The sequence below is a fragment of the Rhinolophus ferrumequinum genome, chromosome 25, assembly GCF_004115265.2.
Source record: "Rhinolophus ferrumequinum isolate MPI-CBG mRhiFer1 chromosome 25, mRhiFer1_v1.p, whole genome shotgun sequence".
NCBI lineage: Eukaryota > Metazoa > Chordata > Mammalia > Chiroptera > Rhinolophidae > Rhinolophus > Rhinolophus ferrumequinum.
This window is the reverse complement of record NC_046308.1, coordinates 23,980,782-24,005,116: the sequence shown is the minus strand read 5'-3', so window position 1 is coordinate 24,005,116 and position 24,335 is coordinate 23,980,782. Positions and strand designations below refer to the sequence as shown.

Genomic DNA, 24,335 nt, shown 5'->3' with positions numbered 1-24,335 from the left:
TCTGAGAACACCTGTAACTGTTCCCTCAGGTTACTTCCCAGAAGTGGAATTGCAGGGCGAAGACTGGGGCTCTGAGGCACATTTCCCTGATGGGGCAGAGGAGGGAAGTGGACTCAGCCACCATTTGCCGTTGTCTCACTGTCTATATATAGTCAGGCTTGCTTTTGTATGAGTCATTTTCCCCAGAACAATGTATGTTTATTCAAAGGATGATGAGGACCTGTGTGAACGAAATAGATTCCCACTGTCGAGGTGATTCATTCACTCTAGGTTTTATACTCATTCAGCTGATCTGCTCAGGGCATCACACATAGTAGTCCTCTGCACTTTGCAGTTGTTCATCAATGAACTGTTCCACATCTTCCTAGACATCTAAAGAGACCTTCAGTCATGATATGCTGATCTGCCGCCTCCTGTTAGGTGTTCAGGTGCTGAGGCCCTAGAGGAGTGGAGCTAGAACCAATTGCTTGACTCCTCCCAGAGAGTGGTTTTCCCTTGATCGAGCCTTTTAACAACCATTGTGAACCTATAGGGGGTAATGCCACCTACCTATCTTTTATTAGGACCAAGTGAGACCAAGTGTGCGACTGTACTTTGAACACTACTGGGCTTGTGGGAGTGAGGGTTGTGGAAGTGGTGGAGGCTTTGGTGTGGGGATGGTGGCAGTTTGTTTTGTAGATCCCTCCAGGCCTCACCTAGTGAGGTGGCAATGATAGTAGATGGCTTCCTGCCTGGCCTTGGCAGCTTTTTGCCATAGGGCACATATTTCTGGAACCAGAACTTGATTCTTTGGGTCTTAAAGGCTTTTTATGCCCTCATGATACCCATGTTAAAACAAGTAGCAACGGAATAGGTCATTATTAGCTTGCCTAATCAAGAAAGAAAAGAAAAGGCACAAATATTTAAAGTAGAAATAAGTGGAAAATAATTACACGTAAAGAATAAGTCAAAAGGATGAAAGACTTCTTTGCTGAACTTTGTGTAAATAAATTGGAAAGTGGATGATTTTTGAGGAAAATAAAATTACCAAAGTGAAGAAAATCCACACAGATGAATTATAGAAGAAATAGAGGACACTGTCAAAGAGTCAATCTGCCAAAAGCCATCAGACTAAGAAGGCTTCATGGGACATTCTAACAGACTTTTAAGGAACAGGTCATTCTAATACTATTGAAAATATTCTAGTGCATAGAATAAGAAGGCAAGCTTACAAATCTTTTTTTTTTTTAATGACACAATATTTATATCAAAATGTGACAGAGATAGAACATAATAAATTCCTGATCAATCTCATTTCTGAATGTCAATGCAGAATCCTAAATAAAATAGTAACAAATGGAACCTGACCGTGTGTTAAAATGCTAATGCACTATGACCAACTAAGGTTTATTTCAGGAAAGCCACGGGGTTCCAATTTGGGGAAACTCCTACATGTAATTCACTCCTACATGTCAATAGAGCCAAAAAAAAATATTATACCATGTCTATAGCTACTTAAAAGGCATTTTTATTAAATTCAACTTCATTCTGATTTAAAATTCATTTAAATGGGTTAGATGGATGCTTGATAAACTCTTATTTCAAATTAAATTAAAAAACTAAACAAATGTCTACTCTTATGACTATAATTTAACATTGTTCTAGAGGTCCTAGCTCATACAGTTAGTCAAAAGAAAGAACAAATTGGAAAGGAGGTGGTAAAATGTATTATTATTTAAAGATGATATGATCCAAAAGAGAATTGACTGGAAAAACTGCCATAGACAATAAAAGAAGACAATAAGGTGACTGGATACAACCAACATAATGAAATCGAGTAGCACCAACTACTTTTAGAAGATATAAAGGAAGAAATCACTTTCACAAATGCAATACCCAGAATGTAACAAGAAATTTAGAAGATCTTTATGAAGAAAAAAATGTAAACCCTACTGAGAGACCTAAAAGGAAATTCAAAGAAATTACAGGAAATGCATACTGTTTTTTAGCTAGGATGACTTAACATCATAAAGATGGCAGATCTCTCTCAACTTATAAATGTAACATAAGCCAATATAAATAACCACAAAAGTTTTCACAATCAGACAAGCTGATACTGAAGTTATGTATAAAAATAAATAGGAATAGCTGAAATATTTCTGAAAAAGAAGATTCATCAGGGAAGACTAGCCCTACTAGAAATTAAAACTTACAAGCTCTAGTAATTAAAACTGAGTTACTGACGTGAATATACAAAACATTGGGATATAATACAAAACCCAGAAATAGGCTCAAATGTTTATGAGAATTATAAAGAATGTTTTGCATCCATGATGAATCATTCAATAAATGGCAGTCAGGTCTATCTGATACTCTAGAAACAAAATTGGAGCCCTATCTCACAATTTAAAACTCTGAGATTTTTTTTAAATGTGTAACTTTTTTGTTTAAAATTTTAGAAGTTTCCAGAGAAGAATATTTTATAATCTCAGAAGTAAAAATGTCTTTTCTATAGATGACACAAAATTTAGACCACACAAAAATAACTATTTTTGGCAAAGAAAATTACACAATAAAGAGTCAAAACACAACATCCTAAGGAAGATATTTCCTTCTCATACAATGAATTCTTTTAATATGTAAATAGTCTTAAAATCAATAATAAAGACCAATAACCAAATAGAATAGTGAAGGATATGAACAAACATTTCACAGAAAAGGAAATCGATGTTTCTATATGAAAAAATTTCAACTTTACATCAAAATAATTGCAAATTAAAACTAGTAAGGTATCATTTCTCATTTATCAGATTGTCAAATATCAAAAAATTTGATGAAATTGTTGGTGTGAGTGTCGGTTAACAGACACATACACACGCAATTTAAACCTCTAAGAAGGGCACTGTAGAACTATTTTATCAAAAATCATCAATGAACATTTCATTTGCAATTCCACTTCTAGGAATTTATCCCATGTAATATGTGAAACATATAATGACAATTACAATAATGGGCATCTTTGAGCAGCTACTATGTTCTAAGTGTGCTACACTAACACCATTAGTTCTGACAGCGTCCTCATGGGGAAGGTCCTGTTGCTTTCTGTTCTGCAGATAGGAACCTGAAGTACAGAGTGGTTGAAGTACCCAAGGCCCAGAGCTGTGCATGGCAGAGGAGTGACTGGTTTGGCCCAGGGCATTCAGCCGTAACACTGCAGTATCTTGCCTCCTGTTGCAGCAGTGTCTATTACTGAAGAGGCTGGGAGACAGCCCAGCTTGGGTGTTTCTCCGCAGAGGCTGGTTAGATAAATTATGGTACATCCATACAGCCCATAATGAAAGGGAGGCCCACTCTGTGCTGCATTTCATTAGTTCTGAGACACATGTTTGCACATTTTAACACCTCTAAGATAAGGTACATCTTATAACCAATGGCATCTGACAATTACATTTGGTAACAATTTCTTTCTTCGTGGTACATGAAGTACCAGTTCACCTTAAATTCAATTAAGCATGGTGTATGCAGTGATTTTAGTTTTGTTTTTACTTTTCTGTAACTCCACAAATTTTCTTCCATGATAATACATTACCTTTGGACCCAGAAAACTTACGTAGAATGTATAGAGCATTTGATGTGGTATCTGATTTCTGAGGCTGACTTTGTTCTCCTTGACCACAGGGACTTCTCCACGGCGTTTTTTAACAGCATCCCGCTCTCAGGCTCCCTGGCGGGCACCATGCTGTCGTCTCACAGCAGTCCGCAGCTACTGCCGCTGGACGCCAGCACCCCCAACTCCTTTGGCACCTCGAAGCCCTCAGAGCCCGTGGCAGCAGCCGGCACCCGGCCTGCGGGTGATTCTGTCAATAAGGACAGGTGAGTGGGCACCAAGGCTTGCTCCTGTCTCGGGAAAGTTCAGGTTTGGACACAGTTCCAGGGACGTTTCATGGACCCTTCAATAAAAAAAGAATAAATGAAAAAAAAGATACTGGATTTCAGACGAGGGCCTGCTTGGAAGGGAGGCCTTGTTCAGGTGAATCTGGGACATACAGGCCTGTGAGGAGTTCACGTCCTGTGGGAAGATGCAGTCCCAGGTTTAGGCTACTCAGGGTAGGAACCAGCTAGAGACACGTCACCTGCCACAGGGTGAGCCCCACCTTCTGGCAGGTCGACACTGAAGGTGGCTCAGGCCTCTATTGTCCTGTCAGGAGCATTGCCACACCAGTCATCTCAGACAGGTGCTCGTGGGCTGGGCCATACACCCCCCTCACACCCTCAGAGTTAATTGCTCAGGGGACCTACGTCTTTACCAACTATTATCTGGAAACCAAATTAAAAGGCAAAAAGAATCAGAGGAGCATGAATAAGAGCTGGGAACCATTACTCAGCAAACATTTGCCCAGCAACTTCTCTGGGTTACACACTGTGCTAGGGCCCAGACGTCCGCAGGGGGTTCATTGGTGATTCCTTGTCCCTAGGGAGTGTATAGGCCAATCAGGGAAGAGGCAGACACGGGTACAGAGATAGCTCCTGGGGTCCCCTGGGTAGAAATGGCTAGCCGTCCAAGCGAGGTTGGTGAGCAGGTCTCAGGAAGGCTTCTCAGAGGACGACTTACCCAGGGCCCATATAGGCCACCCAGGGGAAGGGGATAGGGACAGCAGCAAGAGCAGAACCCCAAGCCCCTGAAGAATGGCAGTAAAGGGGACAGAGACACAGAAGGCTCTGGACTTGTCGCTTAGGAAGATCACTCCAGCAGGCATTGGTGCCCAAATGTAGCTGCCACCCTAGCACAGCACTCTTACTATTAGAGTGATTCTGCATTGGCGGGGATGGGCTCTTTTGCTATTGCAGCCTTCTACTTCTCTGGGCTTTGGTGTCATGGCCATGACATCATGCACAAAGCATTGAGTGTCATGTGCCTTAGGGAAGTGCGAGGGTGGATGAGAAGAGCAGATGGAGCAGCTAGACCAGTTAAGAAGCAAAGCGTCTGGGGAGGGCGGACAGGATGCTCCAGGTCTGTGAAATGTTTCAGCAGTGGGTCCTGCCATGTCCCTGGAGACAAGGAGAAACTACCCAGGATGCCCGCCAGGTGTGGGGTCCAGGCAGGTGGATGTGGTCAGGAGGAGGCCCAGTGGCTTTGGGACTCAGTGTATAGGATGCACTTGGACACGCGGGGACGTTGTTAGGCTCATGCCTGGGCTGTCCTTTCTCTGTGGAATAGAAGGCAAAGGCTATAGGGTGAGCACTTGGAGGAGAGTGCGAAGAATGTGTAATTGTCACAGTGAGGTGGGAGGGGCCACCGGGGCGGAGGATGAAGGCCAGGAACAGACAGTGGCTTCGGGACCCCAGCGGTGGGGGGTGGGGGGGCGGGTTCCTAGTAGACCCATTGTTGAAGTGGGAAATGCTGATGGGTGGAATGGTTTGGGATGCTATATTCAGGTTGTGGAGATAGGGTCATATGGTGAGAAAAAGGGTAAGAACCACTTTATAGGCCTCATGCTACCCCCAGAAGCTCTCAGAATGTGAGTGAATTTGCTCATAACCTCAGATAGCCAAACTTCCAGAATTTTAACACATTAAAATATTAAAGAAGTAGTCAGGAGTAGTAAATTATTACATTTTGAAGTTGTGTTTATAGAAGTTTGACATTTGCGCCCCTTCCACTTGGCTCCAGGTAATGCAAATCCTGGACTCCCAAATCCGTGGTGCGTTGTACTTGACATGCTCTGCCATCTTCTTCCCTCACCCAGCGTGAACGCTACCTCGACTCCTGCTGCACTGTCCCCCTCCGTGTTAACAACCCCGTCCAAGATCGAACCCATGAAAGCGTTTGACTCCCGGTTCACGGAGCGGTCCAAAGCTACGCCTGGTGCTCCTGCCTTGACCAGTGTGACTCCGGCGGCTGTAGAAAGGTAGGTGGCGGCTGCGTGGAGCTCAGACCGGGAGGTTGCAATCTCGCGCTAGCAGTGCAGCGTTCACTCTGCCATCGAGCAGCATGCCCTCCCTGGAGGAGCAGACTCTGGTCTCTCTGTACTTGGGAGCCCCCGGCTCCAAGGATCAAGGATCGGCTGCTTCAAGTGGGAAGGTGGCTGGAAGGAGCCGTGGGGGAGGACAGAGCTGGCACAGGACTACACGGCAGCAGCATGACTGCTGGTCGGCGCAGAGGGGGTCCTGAGAATAATGTTGTTTGATTGGAGCCCAGTTTGCCCAGAAGAGCAGGAGATTGGTTGGAGAGATGGAAGGCTCTGAGACTGTGGCTGAGCTCTTGCAGGCCCTCTGCTACTTGCCCGTTCTCTGTACCTCCCTTAGCGCACAGCAGCCGAGTCACATTGGGTGTAGTTCTTTATTTCTTGGAGTTGCGAGAGTCCTCCTCAGGTTGCCATTAGCACCGAGCTTCTCTGCCTCCTGGGGCAGCCTGCCACAGGATGGAGCTCACTGCACAGCCCAGTGAGGTGCGGGCTGGGAAAATTAGAATTGGATTGGGCCACCTTCCTCCACAGGGTCCAGGAGCTCAAGTGCTGTCCTCTCAGGCTTGCATCTCACCTTGAGGTGACTAGCGCTTAGCAGCCCTGGGCAGGCACACCCTAGCCTGTGCCACCATCAGCCAATTGTGGGGATGTTGGTCACAGACTCTTGCAGTAGCTACATAGTCAGCAGGTGCTCAGTGAAGGGAGCATTTATAATAAGACCTCTTCTTGAAGTAGACGATGTCTTGGTGCTAAAGCTGAAGTGTGCTGTCCCCAGGGCTTCCGTCATGTGATCTTGAAACTGCTTGTCTGATCAGGATTCGTTCTCCTTGGAGAACAGGCTCTAGCACAGGAAGACTCTCTCTCCGAGTCAGCTTCTGTATCTATGACCTTGGTGTGGGCCTTGTATTCTACTCTGTAGTGTACAGATATTAGTATACAGATACTCCATGGGATCTCTTTATCTAGTAGTAGGGAGGATCTGAAAACCTTCCTGCTGCTAAACATTTTGAAATGCTGGATGAACTGTAACATACATCCCTAAAACACATGACTAGTTCACAAGATAATAAGGGAAGTCTCCAGGAGCCAAAATCTAAGAGTGAACAAACCATCAGAGTGCGCAGGACCACACTGTGGGGGTTGGGCTGGGCTGGGCTGAGCTGACATGGTAACCAAGGACCTTGAGTTTTAATGGCCACATGGATTAAAGAGAGGGCCTTGGGCCTGAGCCATGTAGGGGGTTGGAACTAAGACACTAGCGTTAAGTCAAACTGCTTGAGAAAGTATACCTCCAGTGAAGGGGCACTGGAAAAAATCTGACAGGTAGCATGAAAACATGGCTGAGAAGTTGCCATGTCTCAGCCTGTTCTCTGGGTTAGGAAAACAGTCTTCCCCTGAGACTACCGGGATATCGTCACAGGCCTGCCCCCATGTGGATGGGGATCAACTTAACATAGCCTGTGTCCTAAAAATCACCAAGCTGAGAAATGAACACAAAAGGAGATTCTGGTCCCATTAACACCCAGAGGCATTTGGCACAGCAAATGTAAATCAGCCCTCCCAGGGACATTTCCCTGACTCCAGAGGGTGTAACTTTGCCACCTATGGAGCACTGCCTGATATGGACTCAATCCAAAGTAACAAAACAAGTGAGCAAACAATGCGTTATGCACAAATGTCAGGAGACATAATGGACACAAGGTTTAAACCTCTATAAACCTCTGGTCATAGAATTGTCAGATGAAAACTATAAAATAAATATGTTTAAAATAATCAATGACATGAAAGATAAAACAATGTGAGGAAAGATTAATATACTTTCCCATATACAAAATTAACTCAAAATGGGTCAAAGAACTAAATGTAAGAGCTAAAACTTTAAAGCTCTTGGAAGAGAACATACGTACGATGCAAATCTATGTGAGCTTTGATTAGGCCACTGTTTCTAGATATGACACCTAAAGCACAAGCAACTAAAGTAAAAATAGATTAGACTTCAAAATTTAAAATTTTTGCTCTTCAAAGAGCACCATCAGGGCAGCCGGTTGGGTCAGTGGTTAGAGCACAGTGCTTGCTCATAATACCCAGGTCGCTGGTTCAAGTCCCACACGGGCCAGTGAGCTGCACCCTCCACAACTAGATTGAAAAAAACAACGACTTGACTTGGAGCTAATGGGTCCTGGAAAAACACACTGTTCCCCAATATTCCCCAATAAAAATTTGGGAAAGAAAGAAAAAAAAGCACTGTCAACAGAGTGGAAAGACAAAATGCAAGAAAATATTTGCAAATCATATCTGATAAAAAAACTTGGTCCAAAAAAATATAAAGAACTCTTACAACTCAGCAATAAAAAGACTAATAACAGAGTGGAAAGACAAAATGCAAGAAAATATTTGCAAATCATATCTGATAAAAAAAACTTGGTCCAAAAAAATATAAAGAACTCTTACAACTCAGCAATAAAAAGACTAATAACCCAACTCAAAAATGGGCAAAGGATTTGCATAGAAATTTCTCCAAAGAAGATATGCAATGACCAATAAGCACATAAAAAGACACTCAACATCATTAGGCATCAGGAAAATGCAAATCAAACCCACAATGACATACCCACTAAGATGGCTAAATTCAAGAAGTCAGATAATAAAAAGTGTTGGTAAGGATAGGGCAATATCAGAACCCTCACAGATGGCTGGTGGAATTGCAAAATGGTTCCGCTTTTATAGAAGACAATCTGGCAATTCCTCATCTGGTTAAACATCGAGTTACCCTATGGCCCAGCAACTCCACACCTAAGTATATAACAAAGAGAATTGAAAACATGTTCATGCAAAACTTTGTATACAAATGTTTGTTACAGTATTACATGTAGTAGCCAAAAAGTGAGAACAATCCAAATGTTCAAGTAATGAATGGATTTTCAGAAGGAGGTATGTCCATTCAATATAATATTATTTGGCAATAAATAGGAATGGAATACTTATATGTGCTACAACAGGGATAAACCTTGAAAACGTTATGCTAAGTGAAAGAAGCCAGTCATAAAGGACCACATATTGTATGATTCCATTTACAGAGGGTGCCAAAAAATGTATACACATGTTAAGAAAGGAAAACTGTATTTAAATTGTAATACTCAATATACACCGATAACAAAAAATGAATGCAAGTCATGTTTAACTTCTGCAATTACAAGAGGTGCTCAAAGTGGTTACCATCAGCGAACTACTGCTTAAGCAACATTGACTAAAGCGTCCACTTGTATACATTTATTTGGCACCCCCCTGGTATATTAAATTATTGAAATAGGCAAATCCATAGAGACAGAAAGTAGATTAGTTGTTGCCCGGGGCTGAGAGGAAGGGAGGATGGGATGACTGCTGATTGGTACAGTTTATCTTTGGGACTGTGAAAACGCTCTGGTGGTAGATAATGGTGATGATTGCTTATGAATATACTAAAACCAACTAAATTCTGTTAATTTAAAATGGTGACTTTTATGGTACAAGCGTACCTTGTTTTATTGCACTTCACAGATACTGCATTTTTTTACAAATTGAAGGCAAAACCCTTTTCTACCAGCAAAAAGATTATGACTCACTGAAGGCTCAAATGATGGTTAGCATTTTATTTTTAAATTAAGGTATATACGTTTTTTTAGACATAATGAGATTGCACACTTAATAGACTACAGTATAGTGTAAACATAACTTTTATGTATAGTGAGAAACCAAAAATTCAGGTGACTCACTTTTTTGTGATATTTGCTTTGCTTCAGTGCTCTGGAACTGAATCCGCAGTATCTCGAAAGTATGACTGTATGTGAATTATAGCTCAATAAAAAATAAAAGGAATAAGGCCAGGTATATCTGGAAATGAACCAAAAGGAGGAGAGGCTAAAGATAGGCGGGCAGAGGAAGGGGTCTGTGTACACCTGGCAGGAGTTCCCCAAAGAGTGTATGTTATGGGGCAGTTGTTGAGGGAATAGCTGATGTTTCATAGGCTTAATCGAAGTGTTGAAACCTCAGTTTTGGAAATGGTATGAGTTCTAAACAGTAAATAAAACTAAATCTCTACCTTAGAGGAAACCATAGAGCACCATAGACAGAAATTCCTTCTGTTCACTGAGGAAGCGACCTGTTTGCCTTGTGGGTTTCCATGGCCTTTGTTATATCATTTCCTATCTCTTGGGGAGTGCACACCCTGATATGAAAAAGCACAGAGGATACCCCTTGAATCGGGCTGTGAGAAGACAAAGTCTTAACTGCATGACCTGGGCCCTGATGCCACCAGGGTTGGCCCCTCACGAGCCATGGCTTCAAGGTCTTACAAGACCTTTCCAACATACATAGAGCTCCAGCAAGACCTATAAAATAAGCGCCATCAAGTTTGCCATTCTCAGCGTTTCACTTGAAAGTGGCAGTAAGTGAGCATTGTCTTAGGGCTGAGCTTCCTGCTTCAAGGCAGCAGGATGTTTGGTGAGATTCCAAGAGCTTGGTGCTAGATTCTAAGAGGAAATTTTGGTTGGATCCTCATATGAGGAAAGTGAAATAAAACAAAGCATAGATAGCATCTTTAATAAAGGCTTTATACAGAAAATGCAGCTTTCTAGATAGGGTTGTTTCTTGCATCGATCCTCAGTAAAAGCCGGGATGGACCCTTTAAAACACCCATCATTGGAGGTTTTCCATTGGGGCACAGTGTCACGTGGTTAGGAACAGCACTTTGAGCCATATACCCTGTAGTTAGTACCAGCTCCCCACTTCGAGGTGGGGTGATCTTGAGCAAGACAAGTAGTCTTTCCAAACCCATCTCCCAGGCAGAATGGCTCTCCGGAGCACCTGCCTCAGAAGATGTGTCTTGAGGACTGAAGAGGGGGCACGTGTCCTGGTCCTGTGCTCACAGTGAGCAGCACATGTCAGCTCCTGCTGTCGCTTCGTCATTGTACCTCGTGATGGCGGGGCAGTGAGGTCCCTGCAACCTGACTGGTACTTCTTAGCCAAGAGCCTCAGGTGAGGCTGAGAAACAAATGCTAGCCTCCCAGGTGCAGGAAGGCAGTCCTGGGTGAACCTGTGGGTCTTCCACTCCACCCTGCCCTAAGGCTGGGTGTCAGTGAGAAGCACAGAGAGGTCCGAGTTGGCCTAATCAGACGTTTGGAACCTAGGATGGAGCCCGTTTACAAGGACGGCAGCTGCTGCAGATTCACAGCCCAGTGCTCCTAGGAGTACTGGAGACCCTGGTACAGGTGCACAGGGGCTGGAAGGTACAATTCCCAATGGGCTCCTGGGCTCGGGGCCCCTAAACAGGGTGTCAGGCAGAGGCAGGAGGTGGGAAGACTACCGAGGGCTCTTAACAGAGGTCCCAGCCCTAGAGAGTGGGCAGCGTGAGCTGGGGCAGTGTCAAGCAAAGTGAGGTTCATGGGCCAGTGTTGTGGTGAGCTCAGAAAGTGGTCAAATAATTTAGAAACTTATACGACAGTTTGACATTGCTGTGACAGTCACTGTATTTTATACAACCATTGTTACACAAAAGTCTGAACATTTTAGAAAAGATTTTTAAAAGTATTTTGGGAAACACTGACTTATGGTTTCCAGAACATCAAACTACACCCAGAAGTGGATGCTTTGACCTGTTATAGGACATCAGAAATGGGGAGCAGGCTCTTTGGTTTCATGGAGCAAAGTCAGGGGTTCCTGGGCTTTCCCAGTTTTTACATGGATACAAATGGATAGAATTCAGGATTGTACACACTGGCACACCTATCCATATTTCTGTGACCTGGGCTACGAGTAGGGAGAACAGCAGAAGACAGTGCCCAGAGGAGGGGCTACCAGGTCTCGGGCCCTTGCTCACACCTGCTGGTTACCAGAGAGAAGGCAGGCAATGGTAAGGGCTCTCGGGCTCCAGGCGGGAGTGTAATTCACGATGAACTCCTGAGGAAAGGAGTTCAGTGATGGTGTCTTTGACCCAGGGATTTTATCACATCCAGGGATTTTTATTACAGCATTATAATAGAGAACATCTACCCAACATCCTTGAAAGACAAGTGTTGAGGAAATAAGCTATTGGTTATTTAGCTTCTCATTAATATTTATGAAGACGGAAGAACTATGGAAAAATAATTCAGGTGGAGTGTTATTAATACAAAGTCTTCACAAACTATTCCAAGAAGTAAAAGAGGAGAGAACATTTCCCAATTCATTCTGTCAGGCCAGTATCATCAGGATACCAAAAGCAGACAAAGATATCACAAGAAAACTACAAACCAATATCTCTTATGAATATGGACACAAAAATCTTCAAAAACACATAGCAATATATAAAAAGAAGCATGACTGGGCAGCCAGATGGCTCAGCTGGTTAGAGCGCGAGCTCTCAACAACAAGGTTGCTGGTTCAATTCCCATAAGGGATGGTAGGCTGTGTCCCCTGCAACTAAAGATTGAAAATGGCAACTGGACTTGGAGCTGAGCTGCGCCCTCCACAACTAGGTTGAAGGACAACGACTTGGAGCTGATGGGCCGAAGAAACACACTGTTCCCCAATATTCCCCAATAAAAATTAAAAAAAAAAAAAAAAAAAACATGACCAGGTAGGATTGATCTCAGAAATGCAAAGTTTGTTCAACATATGAAAATCAATTCGTGTAATACACTATCACTAGGGAAAAGAAAGCAAACACCACATGATCAAACTCCAGCACCTATTCATGATGTAAATTTAAAAAAAAAAAAAAAAACTTGGCAAACTAGAAGATAGTAGGGAACTTCCCCAATGATAAAGGGAATTTTTAACTAATATTATGCTTAATGGTAAAAGAGTGGGTACTTTTCCCCTAAGATCAGGAACAAGACAAGGATGTCAGCTGTTGCCACTTCTGTTCAACACTGTACTAGAGTTTCTAGACTAAATCATTTAAGCAGGGTCAATATACAAAAATCAGTTGTATTTCTTTAATATACACTTTCAAAGAACAATCATAAAATGAAATTAAGACAATTCTATTTACAACAGCATAAGAATAAGATGCTTAGGAATAAATTTAACAAAAGAATTAAAGTGTAAGTATAAAACTTGTACTCTGGAAACTACAACATGTTGTTGAAAGAAATTAAGGAAGACCTAAATAAATGGAAAGACAATCCATGTTCGTAGAATAGAAGACTTAATATTGTTAAATGGTAGTACTCCCCAAATTGACCTAAAGATTTAACACAGTCCTTTCACAATTTCAGCTTGCTTCTTTTTTAAGAAATTGAAAAGCTTATCCCAAAATTCATGTGGAAACTCAAGGGCCCCAAAATATCCAAAGTCTTGGGAAAAAAAGAGCAAAGTTGGAAGACTCACACTTCCTGATTTCAAACCTAACTACAAAGCAATAATAATCAAGACAGTGTGGTACTAGCAGAAGAGTAGACATAAGATCAAAAGAACAGAAGTGAGAGTTCAGAAATAAACCCACATGTCTATGTTAGCTATAGGTTTTTTGTTGATATTCTTTATCAAGTTGAGGAAGTTCTATTCTATTCCTAGTTTGCCAAGAGTTTTTTATCATGTCTGGATGTTTGGTTTTTGTCATGTGCTTTTTCTGCATCTATTAATATGATTTTAAGACTTTTCTTCTTTAGCCTTGTTAGATATGATGGATTATATTAATCAATTTTGAATGTTGAACCAGTAATAAATCTCATTTGGTCATTTTGTATAATTCTTTCTGTACATTGTTGGATTCAACTTGCTAATATTTTGTTGAGGATTTTGTATTTATATTCATGAGAGATATTGGTCTACATTTTTTCTTTCTTGTAATGTCTTTATTTGGTTTTGGTATTAGGGTAATGCTGGCCTCATAGGAGTTAGGACTTATTTCCTCTGCTTCTATTTTCTGGAACAGATTATAGAGAATTTGTTTATTTTCTAACTTAAATGTTCAGTAGAATTCACCAGTAAAAACTGCCTGGGCTTGGTGCTTTCTTTCTCGGAAGGTTATAAATTGTTGGTTCGATTCCTTTAATAGATATAGGCCTATTTAGATTAGTTATTTTTCCTTGTTTAGTTGGATTTTAGTTTTTCAAGGAACTGGTCCATTTTGTCCAAGTTATCAAATCTATGGATATAGACTTGTTTGTAATACTCCTTTATGATCCTTTTATTGTCCATGGGATCAGTAGTGAGGGTCCCCTTTCATCTTTGATATTAGTAATTTGTGTCTTCTTTTTTCTTGGTTAGCCTGTCTATAAGTTTATCAATTTTATTGATCCCTTTAAAGAACCAGTTTTTTATTTCATTGATTTCTCTCTGTTGTTTTCAATTTAATTGACTTCTGCTCTAATTTTTATTATTTATTTTCTTTCTGCTTACTTTATGTTATTTGCTGATTATTACATTAATACTATATTATGTCATTTTTTTGTTACTTTCTGCTTTCTTCTGCTTATTCATTTTTTCTAGTTCCTAAAGGTGAAGTTCAGATTTTTTTTTAATTTCAGGTATTTCTTTTTTTCAGATATATATGCTCTCTACTATAAATTTCCCTCTAAGCACTGCTTTCACTGTATCCCACATATTTTGACAAATTCTATTTTCATTTTCATTTAATTCAATATTTTAAAATTTCTCTTGAGACTTTTTCTCTTACCCATGCATTATTGTAGAAGTGTATTGTTTAAACTCTGTTTGGGAGTTTTCTACCTGTCTTTCTGTTATTGATGTCTAGTTTAATTCTGTTGTGGTCTGGAAGCATATTTTGTATGATTTTTATACTTTTAAACTTGTTAGACTGTTTTATGACCCAGAATATGGTCTACCTTAGTGAATAGTCCATGTGATCTTGAGATGAATGTGTATTGTGCTATTGTTAAATGAGTTATTTTTAAAATGTCAATTAAATCTAAATGAACAATGGTACTGGTCAGTTAATTTTGTCCTTATTGATTTTCTGTCTGCTGGATCTTTCAAATACTGAAAGAGGTATGTTGAAGTCTCCGACTGTAGTAATGGATTTGTCTAGTTTTCCTTGCAGTTCTATCAGTCTTGCTGCATGTATTTTGTTTGACCTGGTAGGCATTTATACATTAAGGATTGCTATGTCTTCTTGGAAAATTGACCCTTTTATCCTTGACAGTTTTCCTTACTCTGATGTCTGCGCTGTCTGAAATTAATATAGCTACTCTAGCCTTCTTTTAGTGTTAGTATGGCCTATTTATTTTTCTCCATCCCCTCCTTTTTTAATAGCCTTTATTTTTTTACAGCTGTTTAAGGTTCACAGCAAAATCGAGCAGAAAGTACAGAGAGGTCTCATGTACGCCTCTGCCTCCACTATCAACGTCCCGTATCTGAGAGGTACATTTGTACAAGTTGATGAACCTACATTGACATCATTGTCACCCAAAGTTCATAACTTATATTAGGGTTCACGTTTGGTGTTGTACCTTCTGTGGGTTTGGACAAATGTATAATGGCATGTATCCACCAGTATAGTATCATATAGACTAGTTCCACTGCCCTAAAATTCCTGTGTTCTCTACCTATTCATCCTTCCCTCCCCCTAATCCCTGGCAACCACTGATCTTTTTATTGTGTCTATAGTTTTTTTTTTTCCAGAACATCATATAGTTAGAATGATCCCTTTACTTTTAATTTATCTGTGTCTTTATCTTTCAACTGAGTTTCTTGTAGACAACATATAGTTGGGTCTTCTTTTTCATCCTTTTTGTCAGTCCTTGTCTTTTAACTGGTATATTTAGAACATTCACATTTAAAGTTTTTATTGATATAGTTGAGTTGGATTAATATCTACCATAATTTTAATTGTTTCTAGTCATTGCACTTTGTTTCTTTTTGTTGTTTTGTTGTTATTTCCCCTCCTTTTCTGCTTTCTCTGGTTTTAATTGAGTAAGTTTTATAAGATTGTTTCCTCTCTGCTCTTTCATGTTATCTCTTAGCATTATCTAAGTGTACCTTAGATATTTAGATAATGTGTCTCTTACATTATCTCTCTTAGCATATCAATTATACTGATTTTCAAATTTATTTTAGTGGTAGCACTACAGTTTGCAATAAACATTTATAACTAATCTAAATACACTTTCAAATAACATTTACCACTTAAGAGTAGTACCGGTACCTTATAACAGAGTATTCCTAATTTTTCTTTTCCATGCCTTATAACATAACTACATTTATGTATTTCACTTATTCATAACTACAATCATCCAATATATTGTTGCTGTTACTAGTTTGAACAAAAGTTGTCCTTTTAATTAAGACTATTAATTAAGAATAAGAAAAATAAGGTTTGTGTTCATTTATTCCTTCTCTGATACTCTTCCTTCGTGCAGATCTCAATTTCTAACCTATATCACTTTCCTTCTCGCTGAAGAATTTTTTTTAACATGTTTTGCAAGGCAGATCTGCTGGCAACAGATTCCCTCTGTTGTTTTTTTATTTGTTCTTGTCTGAGAAAGTCTTCATTTCTCTTTTACTTTTGAAGTACAATTTCACTGGATAGAGAATTCAAGGTTAGTGATTTGTTTTCTTTTTTAAAACACTTTAAATATTTCATTTCACTTGTTTTTTGCTTGAATGCTTTCTTAAGAGAAATCTGATGTACTTCTTTTTCTTGGCCTTCTATGCCTTTTTTTTGGCATAGGTAAGGTGTTCTTTCTCCTCGGGCTTCTTTCAAGATTGTTTTTTGTCTTTGGTATTCTGCAGTTGGTGTATGTTATGTGTAGGTGTAGAGTTTGGGGTGTTTATCCTGCTTGGTGTTCTTTGAGCAACTCAGATCTGTGGTTTGGTATCTTTCATTAATTTTGAAAAATGCTCAGCTGTTATTAGTATATTATTATTATCCTCAGCTATTATCACTCTTATTAAATTTTCTCAGCTTATAGTCCCCATTTGTTCTTGTATGTTGTCTAGCTTTTTCCATAAATGCCCTTAGCTCATAGTTATTTAAAATCTTAGCCTGGTAATTCCAGAATCTCTACCACATCCAACTCTGTTTCTGATGCTTGCATCATCTCTTAAGACTGTGTTTCGTTTGTTTATTTTGTTTGTTTGTTTGATTTTGTTTTTCCTTTTATCATGCCTTGTAATTTTTTTGTTTAAAAGTGGACAAAATGCACTGCGTAATAGGAACTAAGGTAAAAAGGCTTTTGGTACGAGGTTTTGTTTATCTGGGTAAGAGTTAGGCTTGGTTTACTGCTTCCTGTAATCGTAGGGGTCAGAAGCTTCAATTTCCTCCAGTGTCCTTGTTTTTGTTCTTTGTTGTCTTTGATTTTCCCTAGAAACTCCTTGTTAAATAGAGTTGATATCTTGCAGCTCTGTTAGTTGTAATCTGCTTTTTATCAAACTGGAGCCCACTTGATTTCGTGTTGAAGTACTGGGGAGGAGAAGCATTCTATAATCTCTTATTATTTTGTTGGACCAGAGTCCCTAGGCAATGACATTCAGAAGAGTTCTTTTCTTCTCTTTCTTCCTCTCTCTGTCTCTCTCTCTTTCTTTCTTTCTTTAACTTTTAGAAACTGTTTGTTTTCTGTCAGCCTCATTTCTATTTTGCTCAAGAGTTTGTGGAAGAACAGCTTAGGACGCTCAGTGGTTGTTCCTACCCGTTCAGCGGCCTGAGCAGTAGGGGCTGCAGACCAGTCCTCAGTGGCAGCTGACACTCCAGCCTTCGGTAGGAAACTGCTGAGTAGGCACAGAGAGCACTGCTCGCCTTCAGACCAGTCTGCGTCCGCAGGTTGAGCAGCAGTGAACTTGGGAGCTGGTGCATTCCATTCACCCTGAAATTCCTCCTTGGTCACAGCCTCTTCAGCAGGAGCCTGCTCTTCCTTTTCAATCTCCTAAGGGTCTCTGGAGAAGTAGAAATCAGGCTTGACCTCCCATAGGTGCTCGCAGGAGATGGTGCCACGCTTGCGCAGAACGTCCCGGGCCAGCGTCGACCACATAAGACCCACGGAGTGAGCGCCCTTGTTGCTGCGAGGGATGGCCATGTCCACATAGCGCAGAGGAGAGTGTTACACAGAGCAGTGGTCGGCAGGTTGACATAAGACGCCTCTGTGAGAGGCCGGTGGTCAGCCCGGGGATGGGTAACCACCGGGAGTCTCGGCTCCCAGGAGGCTGCCAGGATCTGGTTAGTGAAGGTCCCAGGAGTGAGGCGGCCAGCAATAGGAGTGGCTCCGGTGGCGGCAGCAAACTTCAGCACAGCTCGCTGGCCAGTATTCTTGGACGATATGACACTGACATCAGCCGGGTTTTCAGTGTCAGCAGTGGCACCAGCTGCCAACAGAAGTTTCTCCCAAGTTCTCTTCAGATTTATGCGTATGATGTAGATGCCATCACTTTTCCGTTTGTAGATGTACTGTTCCCTTTGGAAGTCAAGGTTGGTAACACCTAAGTGGGTTCCTGCTGCAACGAATTTGAGGACATCCTCTTCCTTTATTTACAGGACATCAGGGCTCTGGACATTGTGAAAGATTCTCTTTAAGTTACATGGGAACCGAGAACACCACCATATGGGTCCCTCTCTGGGTAGTGCGGAAAGCCAGAAGCATTTCTTAGCACATGTGCATGGGTAAGGCCAGGCTGGAGTTAGTTAATTGCCCTCGCTGCGGTCCCACACGGCTCTAGTAAAGTAATTTCCCTGAGGGCATGCTTTCGTTAAGGAGAACAGAACTCTGGGTATGCTTCAAAATGGTTAATTTCCCCCATCCTTCAACCCAGAGCGCACAAGGGAAGTACTCCATCCCTCATCTTCACCCATAAGAACCTGGTGGCACGCCTGGAGGTAACACCACCAAAAGTATGGGTGCGCTTCTACCACTAAGCCTCCAGGAGTTTCAACTCGCCCGCCAGCCCAAATTTGGCCTCCAACAACGTATCAGTTACTTACCTTTTAAGTCTTCCTGCTGGTCAGGATTCCAGGGGCTCTGATCCCGGTGAGCTGGTTTGTCCGTTTGGTTTTGTCCGCCTGTCTTTCCAGTTTTCAGGGTAGCGGTTTGCCCTATGATCTCACTTCCCTGATGGATCTAAGAAGACTTGTTGATTTTCAGTTTTTCAGGAAACTCTTACTTTGAGAATGAGAATGATGACTTCCAAAGGCCTTTGTATGTTAGAGCAGAAACCATAAATCCTCTCCTGCTTTTTAAATATATAAACTTTTTGGGATAAGTATGGATTTTACGAATTATTATAAATGAATAGTCATATTGAAAAAGCCGTGGGTCTGTGTTTGTGCAGGTTGAAAGAGCAGAACCTTGTTGTGAAAGAGCTGAGGCCCCGGGACCTCTTGGAGAGCAGCAGTGACAGTGATGAGAAGGTCCCTGTGGCCAAGCCCTCCTCACTATCCAAGCGAAAACTGGACCTCGAGGTGGAGACAGTGGAAAAGAAGAAGAAAGGGAGACCTCGGAAGGACTCTCGGCTCATGCCAATGTCTCTGTCTGTCCAGGTGAGCCCAGCCAGCCTTGCTGCCTCCCCCAGCCCACCTGTTGGGCTAGTGCAGTGCTCGAGTCTGCATGTGCCCAAGTGGGAGAAGGGAGAAGGGTGGCAGTGGGCCTCATCAGTGTAGGAACAGCTGCTTAGACATGCATTCCCCTGGAGGTGCCATGGAGGCCTGCCTGAACGTCCCCCTGGCGTCGACCACCGCACCTGTAAGGTGGGAGCACTGGAGTGTTCATCTGTACGGTTGTCCTTGCAGAGTGGGTGGGAATGCCTGGGGAGCAGGCCTGCCTCACCTTAGATGACTCACCTTTACCTGACACTGCCCTACAGTGCTGGGAAGGGGCTCAGGGACATTTCTGCTCTTGCAGTCCCCAGCTGCCCTGACCACAGAGAAGGACACCGTGTGTTTGTCTGTACCAGCACCTGCACTGAAGCTGCCCATGCCTGGCCCCCAGAGAGCATTCACCCTCCAGGTGAGCAGGCTTCCTGCCTCTCCCTCACCCCTCTCCCCCCTACTCTTGTCCCTCTCTCCTTTCTCCCCCAGTATAAACCCTGAATTGTCATAGATAGGGCTACTTTCCAGTGGCCCTCCATCACCTTCTGCCGGAAGTTGTAGTTGATCAGGGAAATCACCAGTCTTATCAGCAAGATCACTAGCTTCTTCTCCAGGAGCCCCCTTGCTCCTCCCGCCCCTCACCCCTATTTTCTCCTGTGTGGCTTTTCCTGTCATAGTCCTTGCTGCCACCTTCTTGATGGCCAGCTCCTTCAAGACTTGCCTCAGGTGTCCCTTATCCTGGAAGCCTCCTTGCGCTCCATACTCGGCCCTGGGCAGCCTCAGGCTCGCTGTCCATTGGACTGTGTGGTACTGGTCTGTCTCCCGACCAGCCCACTGGCCCTGTTCACTTCCCAGAGCCCAGCATGGAGTTGTCATCAGAGCTATTTGAGCTCTCGGAGTGGAAGCTTGTAACCATGTGCTTGTTCAAAACCCAGTTTTATTATTATTTTAGAGCAAATAATCCTTTATACCCAGAGGCTCAGTAGTTACTCGGTCCAGCACCTGTGCAAGACCTTTGCACATGCTGTCACCTCACACCCTTTGTACCTCAGCTCAGGTTGTACATCAGTGGGAAACTTTTTAGAAACTCATATGCAGGTCACTTCCCACTGGCCGCACACTGCTGTAACCCAGCTTGGTCCTCATGGGGTGCTGGAGAGCACGTGTTTGCCCTTCCTGCCACAGAACCTTCTGGGCCTAAGGGCAGGGACCCACATGGATTATTTTTGTTGATGTGAGCAGAGGCAGGGCATACGACCCCTGCCCCCAAACTCCTCCACCTTTTCCTGGGGCTTCACCACTGAGTGCTGCGTGGGGCCGTACTTGGTTTCTGGGGGCCTGTGAAGGGAGCCTGTTCCCGGCCATATATGGCCCTCTGCCCCCACTCACCCACTCACGTGGCCACATGAGTGCACACTGTTAAACCATTCTGCCTGGTTTTCCATACAGAATATCTGTTAGTCATCTCCTTGGTCATGAAAGATGAGGCTGAGCCGATGTGGAGCCAGGCACTAAACTAGGCACTTCTCCACATGCTCTTCTGGGGACACCCCCGTGAGGTTGGGCTCCAATAAGCAGACCGAGGCCCACTACCAGAGGAACTAGAGAGGACTCTGGGTTTTCTAGGCTTTTCCTTCAGGCACTGGCATAGACTGTTATTGCCAAGCACTGCAATCTTTGAAGATAATCAAGTAGGAGGCAAGAGACCCATGTCTCACTCCCAGCTCTGTCCCCAGCTGGCTGTGGTCCCTTGGAGTGTGCTCGTGGACAAGTCACGTGCCTTTTCTGCATGCTCCCTTGTGAGAGGAGGTGGTGGTTTAGAAGGCTCTGGGGACTTTAGCTCTGACACCACTTCTCTGTTCTGTTGTATGGATGACAGGCACAAACCAGCTCCCAGCATTCTTCCTGCCCTGACGGGCCCTGCATCCGGCCCTCCTGTCCTCCGTCTTGTTACTGCCCCCACCACTGCCCTTCTGTTGGCCAGCCAGCTCTGTCTACCTCTGTGTCTTCCCCTGGCCTCAGGCCCAGGCCGCAGGCCTCTAAGCTTCTCCCCTGTTCTTCACCCAAATCTGGTGGGCTCGCTATTGCCTGAAAAGAGTGTTGTTTGCTTTCCTCCATTCAGGTGAGCTCCGACCCCTCCATGTACATTGAGGTGGAGAATGAAGTGACAGCTGTGGGAGGAGTGAAGCTGAGCCGCTTGAAGTGTAACCGGGAAGGGAAGGAGTGGGAGACGGTGCTCACCAGCCGGATCCTCACTGCCGCTGGTAGCTGGTAAGGGTGAGGGTCTTCGCCTGGCCCAGCTTTTCATGTGAAGCAAGCACTGTGCAGTGCTGTGTGGTGCTGTTGCTGCCGGGGGGGATTCACTGCCCCCACTTGCTAGCTCCCATGGAGGCCTGCACTAGGCTTTCTCCAGCCTGAGCGTGTGCGTCTTCCATCTCTGTCCCTGCAATACCCAGTGAAGTTGACGTCATCCCCATGGAACAGTGGGGGAAACTTGGGTCCTAGACGCTCACCCAAACTAGGATTTCCACCCAGGAGTTCTGATTCCTTTGTCTGGCCAGATTCCTGAAGTCTCAGGTTCTAGGCTGAGTCTCTGACTTGGGCTCGTTCTTTCTCTGAATCGCGGATTTTAATCCAAGGAGGTCAGGATAGATTTCTGACCATTCCCTGAGTCCCCAGCTCAGTCCTGCTGAGATTCTGCACTTGGCGGGAAGACCTTAATTCAGTGTTGGACATCCAGTGTCTCCCATGGGCTCCTGGGCTGCGATCCTTTGAAGCTGTCCCTGCACGATCCTCTCCCACCCCAGCTGGAAAGGCCTTCTGAGCACAGAGCTGGCTTTCCCTATGGAGACGCACTGCATCATTCCCACAGTTCTCCTGGCCTGTCTTGGCAGATGCCTGCTCAGGACTAGTCTGGCTAGTTGTAGCCAGGAGACTGTCAAGTGGGTGCTGTGTGGCCTCAGATGACAAGTAAGGTGTGCTTTCTGGGTCACAGTCAGTGCAGTGATCCTCTGAAGCACCCACCCCCCAGGGTCAGCATTAGGGTGAGCTCAGAAAAACTTGAGCAGCATTGGTGGGGAGGAAAACAGTGTCTAAAGAGGGGTCTCAGGTTCCGTCAGCCCTGCTGCTGCGCCCTGCCCCAGTCTTCATGGCAGGCCCTGTCCCTGCCTCTCCTGCTACTGCACACACGCAGGTGCAGGTGCAGGCAGAGGGAAGGCTCTGCATCTTGGGGCTGCTGCCTCTGCCACAGCACCTGACCTTCCTGGCATCTGTCCCCTCTCTGCCTTCTCAGTGACGTGGTGTGTGTCGCCTGTGAAAAGAGGATGCTGTCAGTGTTCTCCACCTGTGGTCGCCGCCTCCTCCCTCCCATCCTCCTGCCATCCCCAATCTCCACGTTGCACTGCACGGGCTCCTATGTCATGGCACTCACTGCTGCAGCCACACTGTCTGTCTGGTAAGACACAGGCCTGGGCTGAGGTTGGCTCCAGGCAGGGCGGGATGGGGCTGCGCAGGTTCCCCTTCGCTGCAGGGACAAGGAAGGCAGTGGAGGAGACCACTTAGTAGACGTGCCCTTGGGCCTTGCTGGCATGGGGGTCTTACCAGCCAAAGAGACCCTGAGCAGTTGGAAATTGCTTGTGATGGCCACCCTGTATGTGGGGGCGCAGGGGGTAGGGGCGGGGGCGGGAAGTGGGGTTCAAGTGGAAGTGGAGCAGGCTGCCCACCCCTCCCGCCATCCATATAGGAGCAAACCACATGATAGATCACAGTACCTAACTGCATATGCCAGGGTCCTTATGTGGCGTTAATTAGAAATGGGATCTTAGCTGCACAGCATGGCCACACATTTCCCAGAGTTGGTGTGGCATTCGTGGCGAGCCCCACAGCTCTGTTGCCTGAGCCCTCTACTATAGACTTGTGTGGAGGGAGTAGAGTGGTACATGGGAGCAGAAGCCACTTTTAGGCCAGAGCCCCTCTCGGGAGGCCGGGCTGGTGTGCACCAGAGACCGTGGAGCAGGAGTCTGAGCACTGAGGCGCGCTCTGATGCATTTACACAGACTGGAGAGTAAGCTGTTCCTATCTCATCCTAGGGATGTTCACAGACAGGTGGTTGTGGTAAAAGAAGAGTCTCTACACTCCATCCTGGCAGGTAACCGGCAGTGGGCTGCCCATGGTCCCCTGTGGGTGGAGAGGGGGTAGGGAAGGGCAGCTCAAGTCCCAGGTCTGACATGGAAGGGCCCCCTCAGCCTAGACAGAAAACCATAGCCAGGCTCTGGGCCCAGCCCAGCGTATTCATTGTGGCAGGGGGTTGCAGTTACGTTGCAAGGAACTATAGTCTCTCTGGGGCATATCTGAATGGGTCCTTGAAAGGTGACAAAAAGACAAAAAGAACCTGGTGGGTGGCAGTGAGAATAGCAGTCGCAGAGCAGGGCAGAGACTCCATCGTTGCTGAGTCAGTATTATGGTGCCTATTACTGGGACTGTGGGAGCTATGGCTCAGATTTCTCCTTTGGTGCATGTGCAAGCACTTGGTGGTCAGAACACACTCGGAACGCATTCTCTTGGTGTCTCCCCAGGAAGTGATATGACAGTGTCACAGATCTTGTTGACACAGCACGGAATCCCAGTGATGAACCTGTCCGATGGGAAGGCATATTGCTTTAATCCATCACTTTCTACATGGTAAGCAAGTCACCCTGTGGCCCAGCCCCCCGGGATAGTGTCCATTTGAGCTGGATCTCAGAGGAGCAAACAGAGGCTGTCCTGGTGGTCAGTCCTGCCTGTCTCGGCTTCTCCTGAGAGTGGGCTCTTTCTGCTGGAGGGGACAGAGCTCAAACCTATACAGGTCCCACTGTCCCCGTGAGAGGCTGGTGGCCCACAGCCTCTCTGCCCTCAGA

General features: G+C 44.3%; 1 protein-coding gene and 1 pseudogene across 5 annotated transcripts in view; one reads left to right on the top strand and one right to left on the bottom strand.

Moving 5' to 3' along the window:
- The window catches only part of LOC117017183 (protein HIRA), a 91,744-nt gene that overhangs the window by 44,013 nt on the left and 23,396 nt on the right, over positions 1-24,335 (top strand). For all 5 annotated transcript variants that reach the window (XR_004422036.1, XM_033097108.1, XM_033097106.1 and 2 more), the window contains 8 exons: positions 3,658-3,852; positions 5,727-5,888; positions 19,185-19,392; positions 19,754-19,858; positions 21,563-21,711; positions 22,733-22,894; positions 23,529-23,587; positions 24,015-24,120. Coding sequence is in view for 4 of the 5 variants with exons in the window: in XM_033097108.1 (XP_032952999.1) it covers positions 3,658-3,852; positions 5,727-5,888; positions 19,185-19,392; positions 19,754-19,858; positions 21,563-21,711; positions 22,733-22,894; positions 23,529-23,587; positions 24,015-24,120 (1,146 nt within the window). In the remaining variant the exon portion in view is untranslated. The remainder of the gene's footprint in view (positions 1-3,657; positions 3,853-5,726; positions 5,889-19,184; positions 19,393-19,753; positions 19,859-21,562; positions 21,712-22,732; positions 22,895-23,528; positions 23,588-24,014; positions 24,121-24,335) is intronic.
- LOC117017799 (40S ribosomal protein SA-like) lies at positions 11,774-18,698 on the bottom strand (annotated as a pseudogene).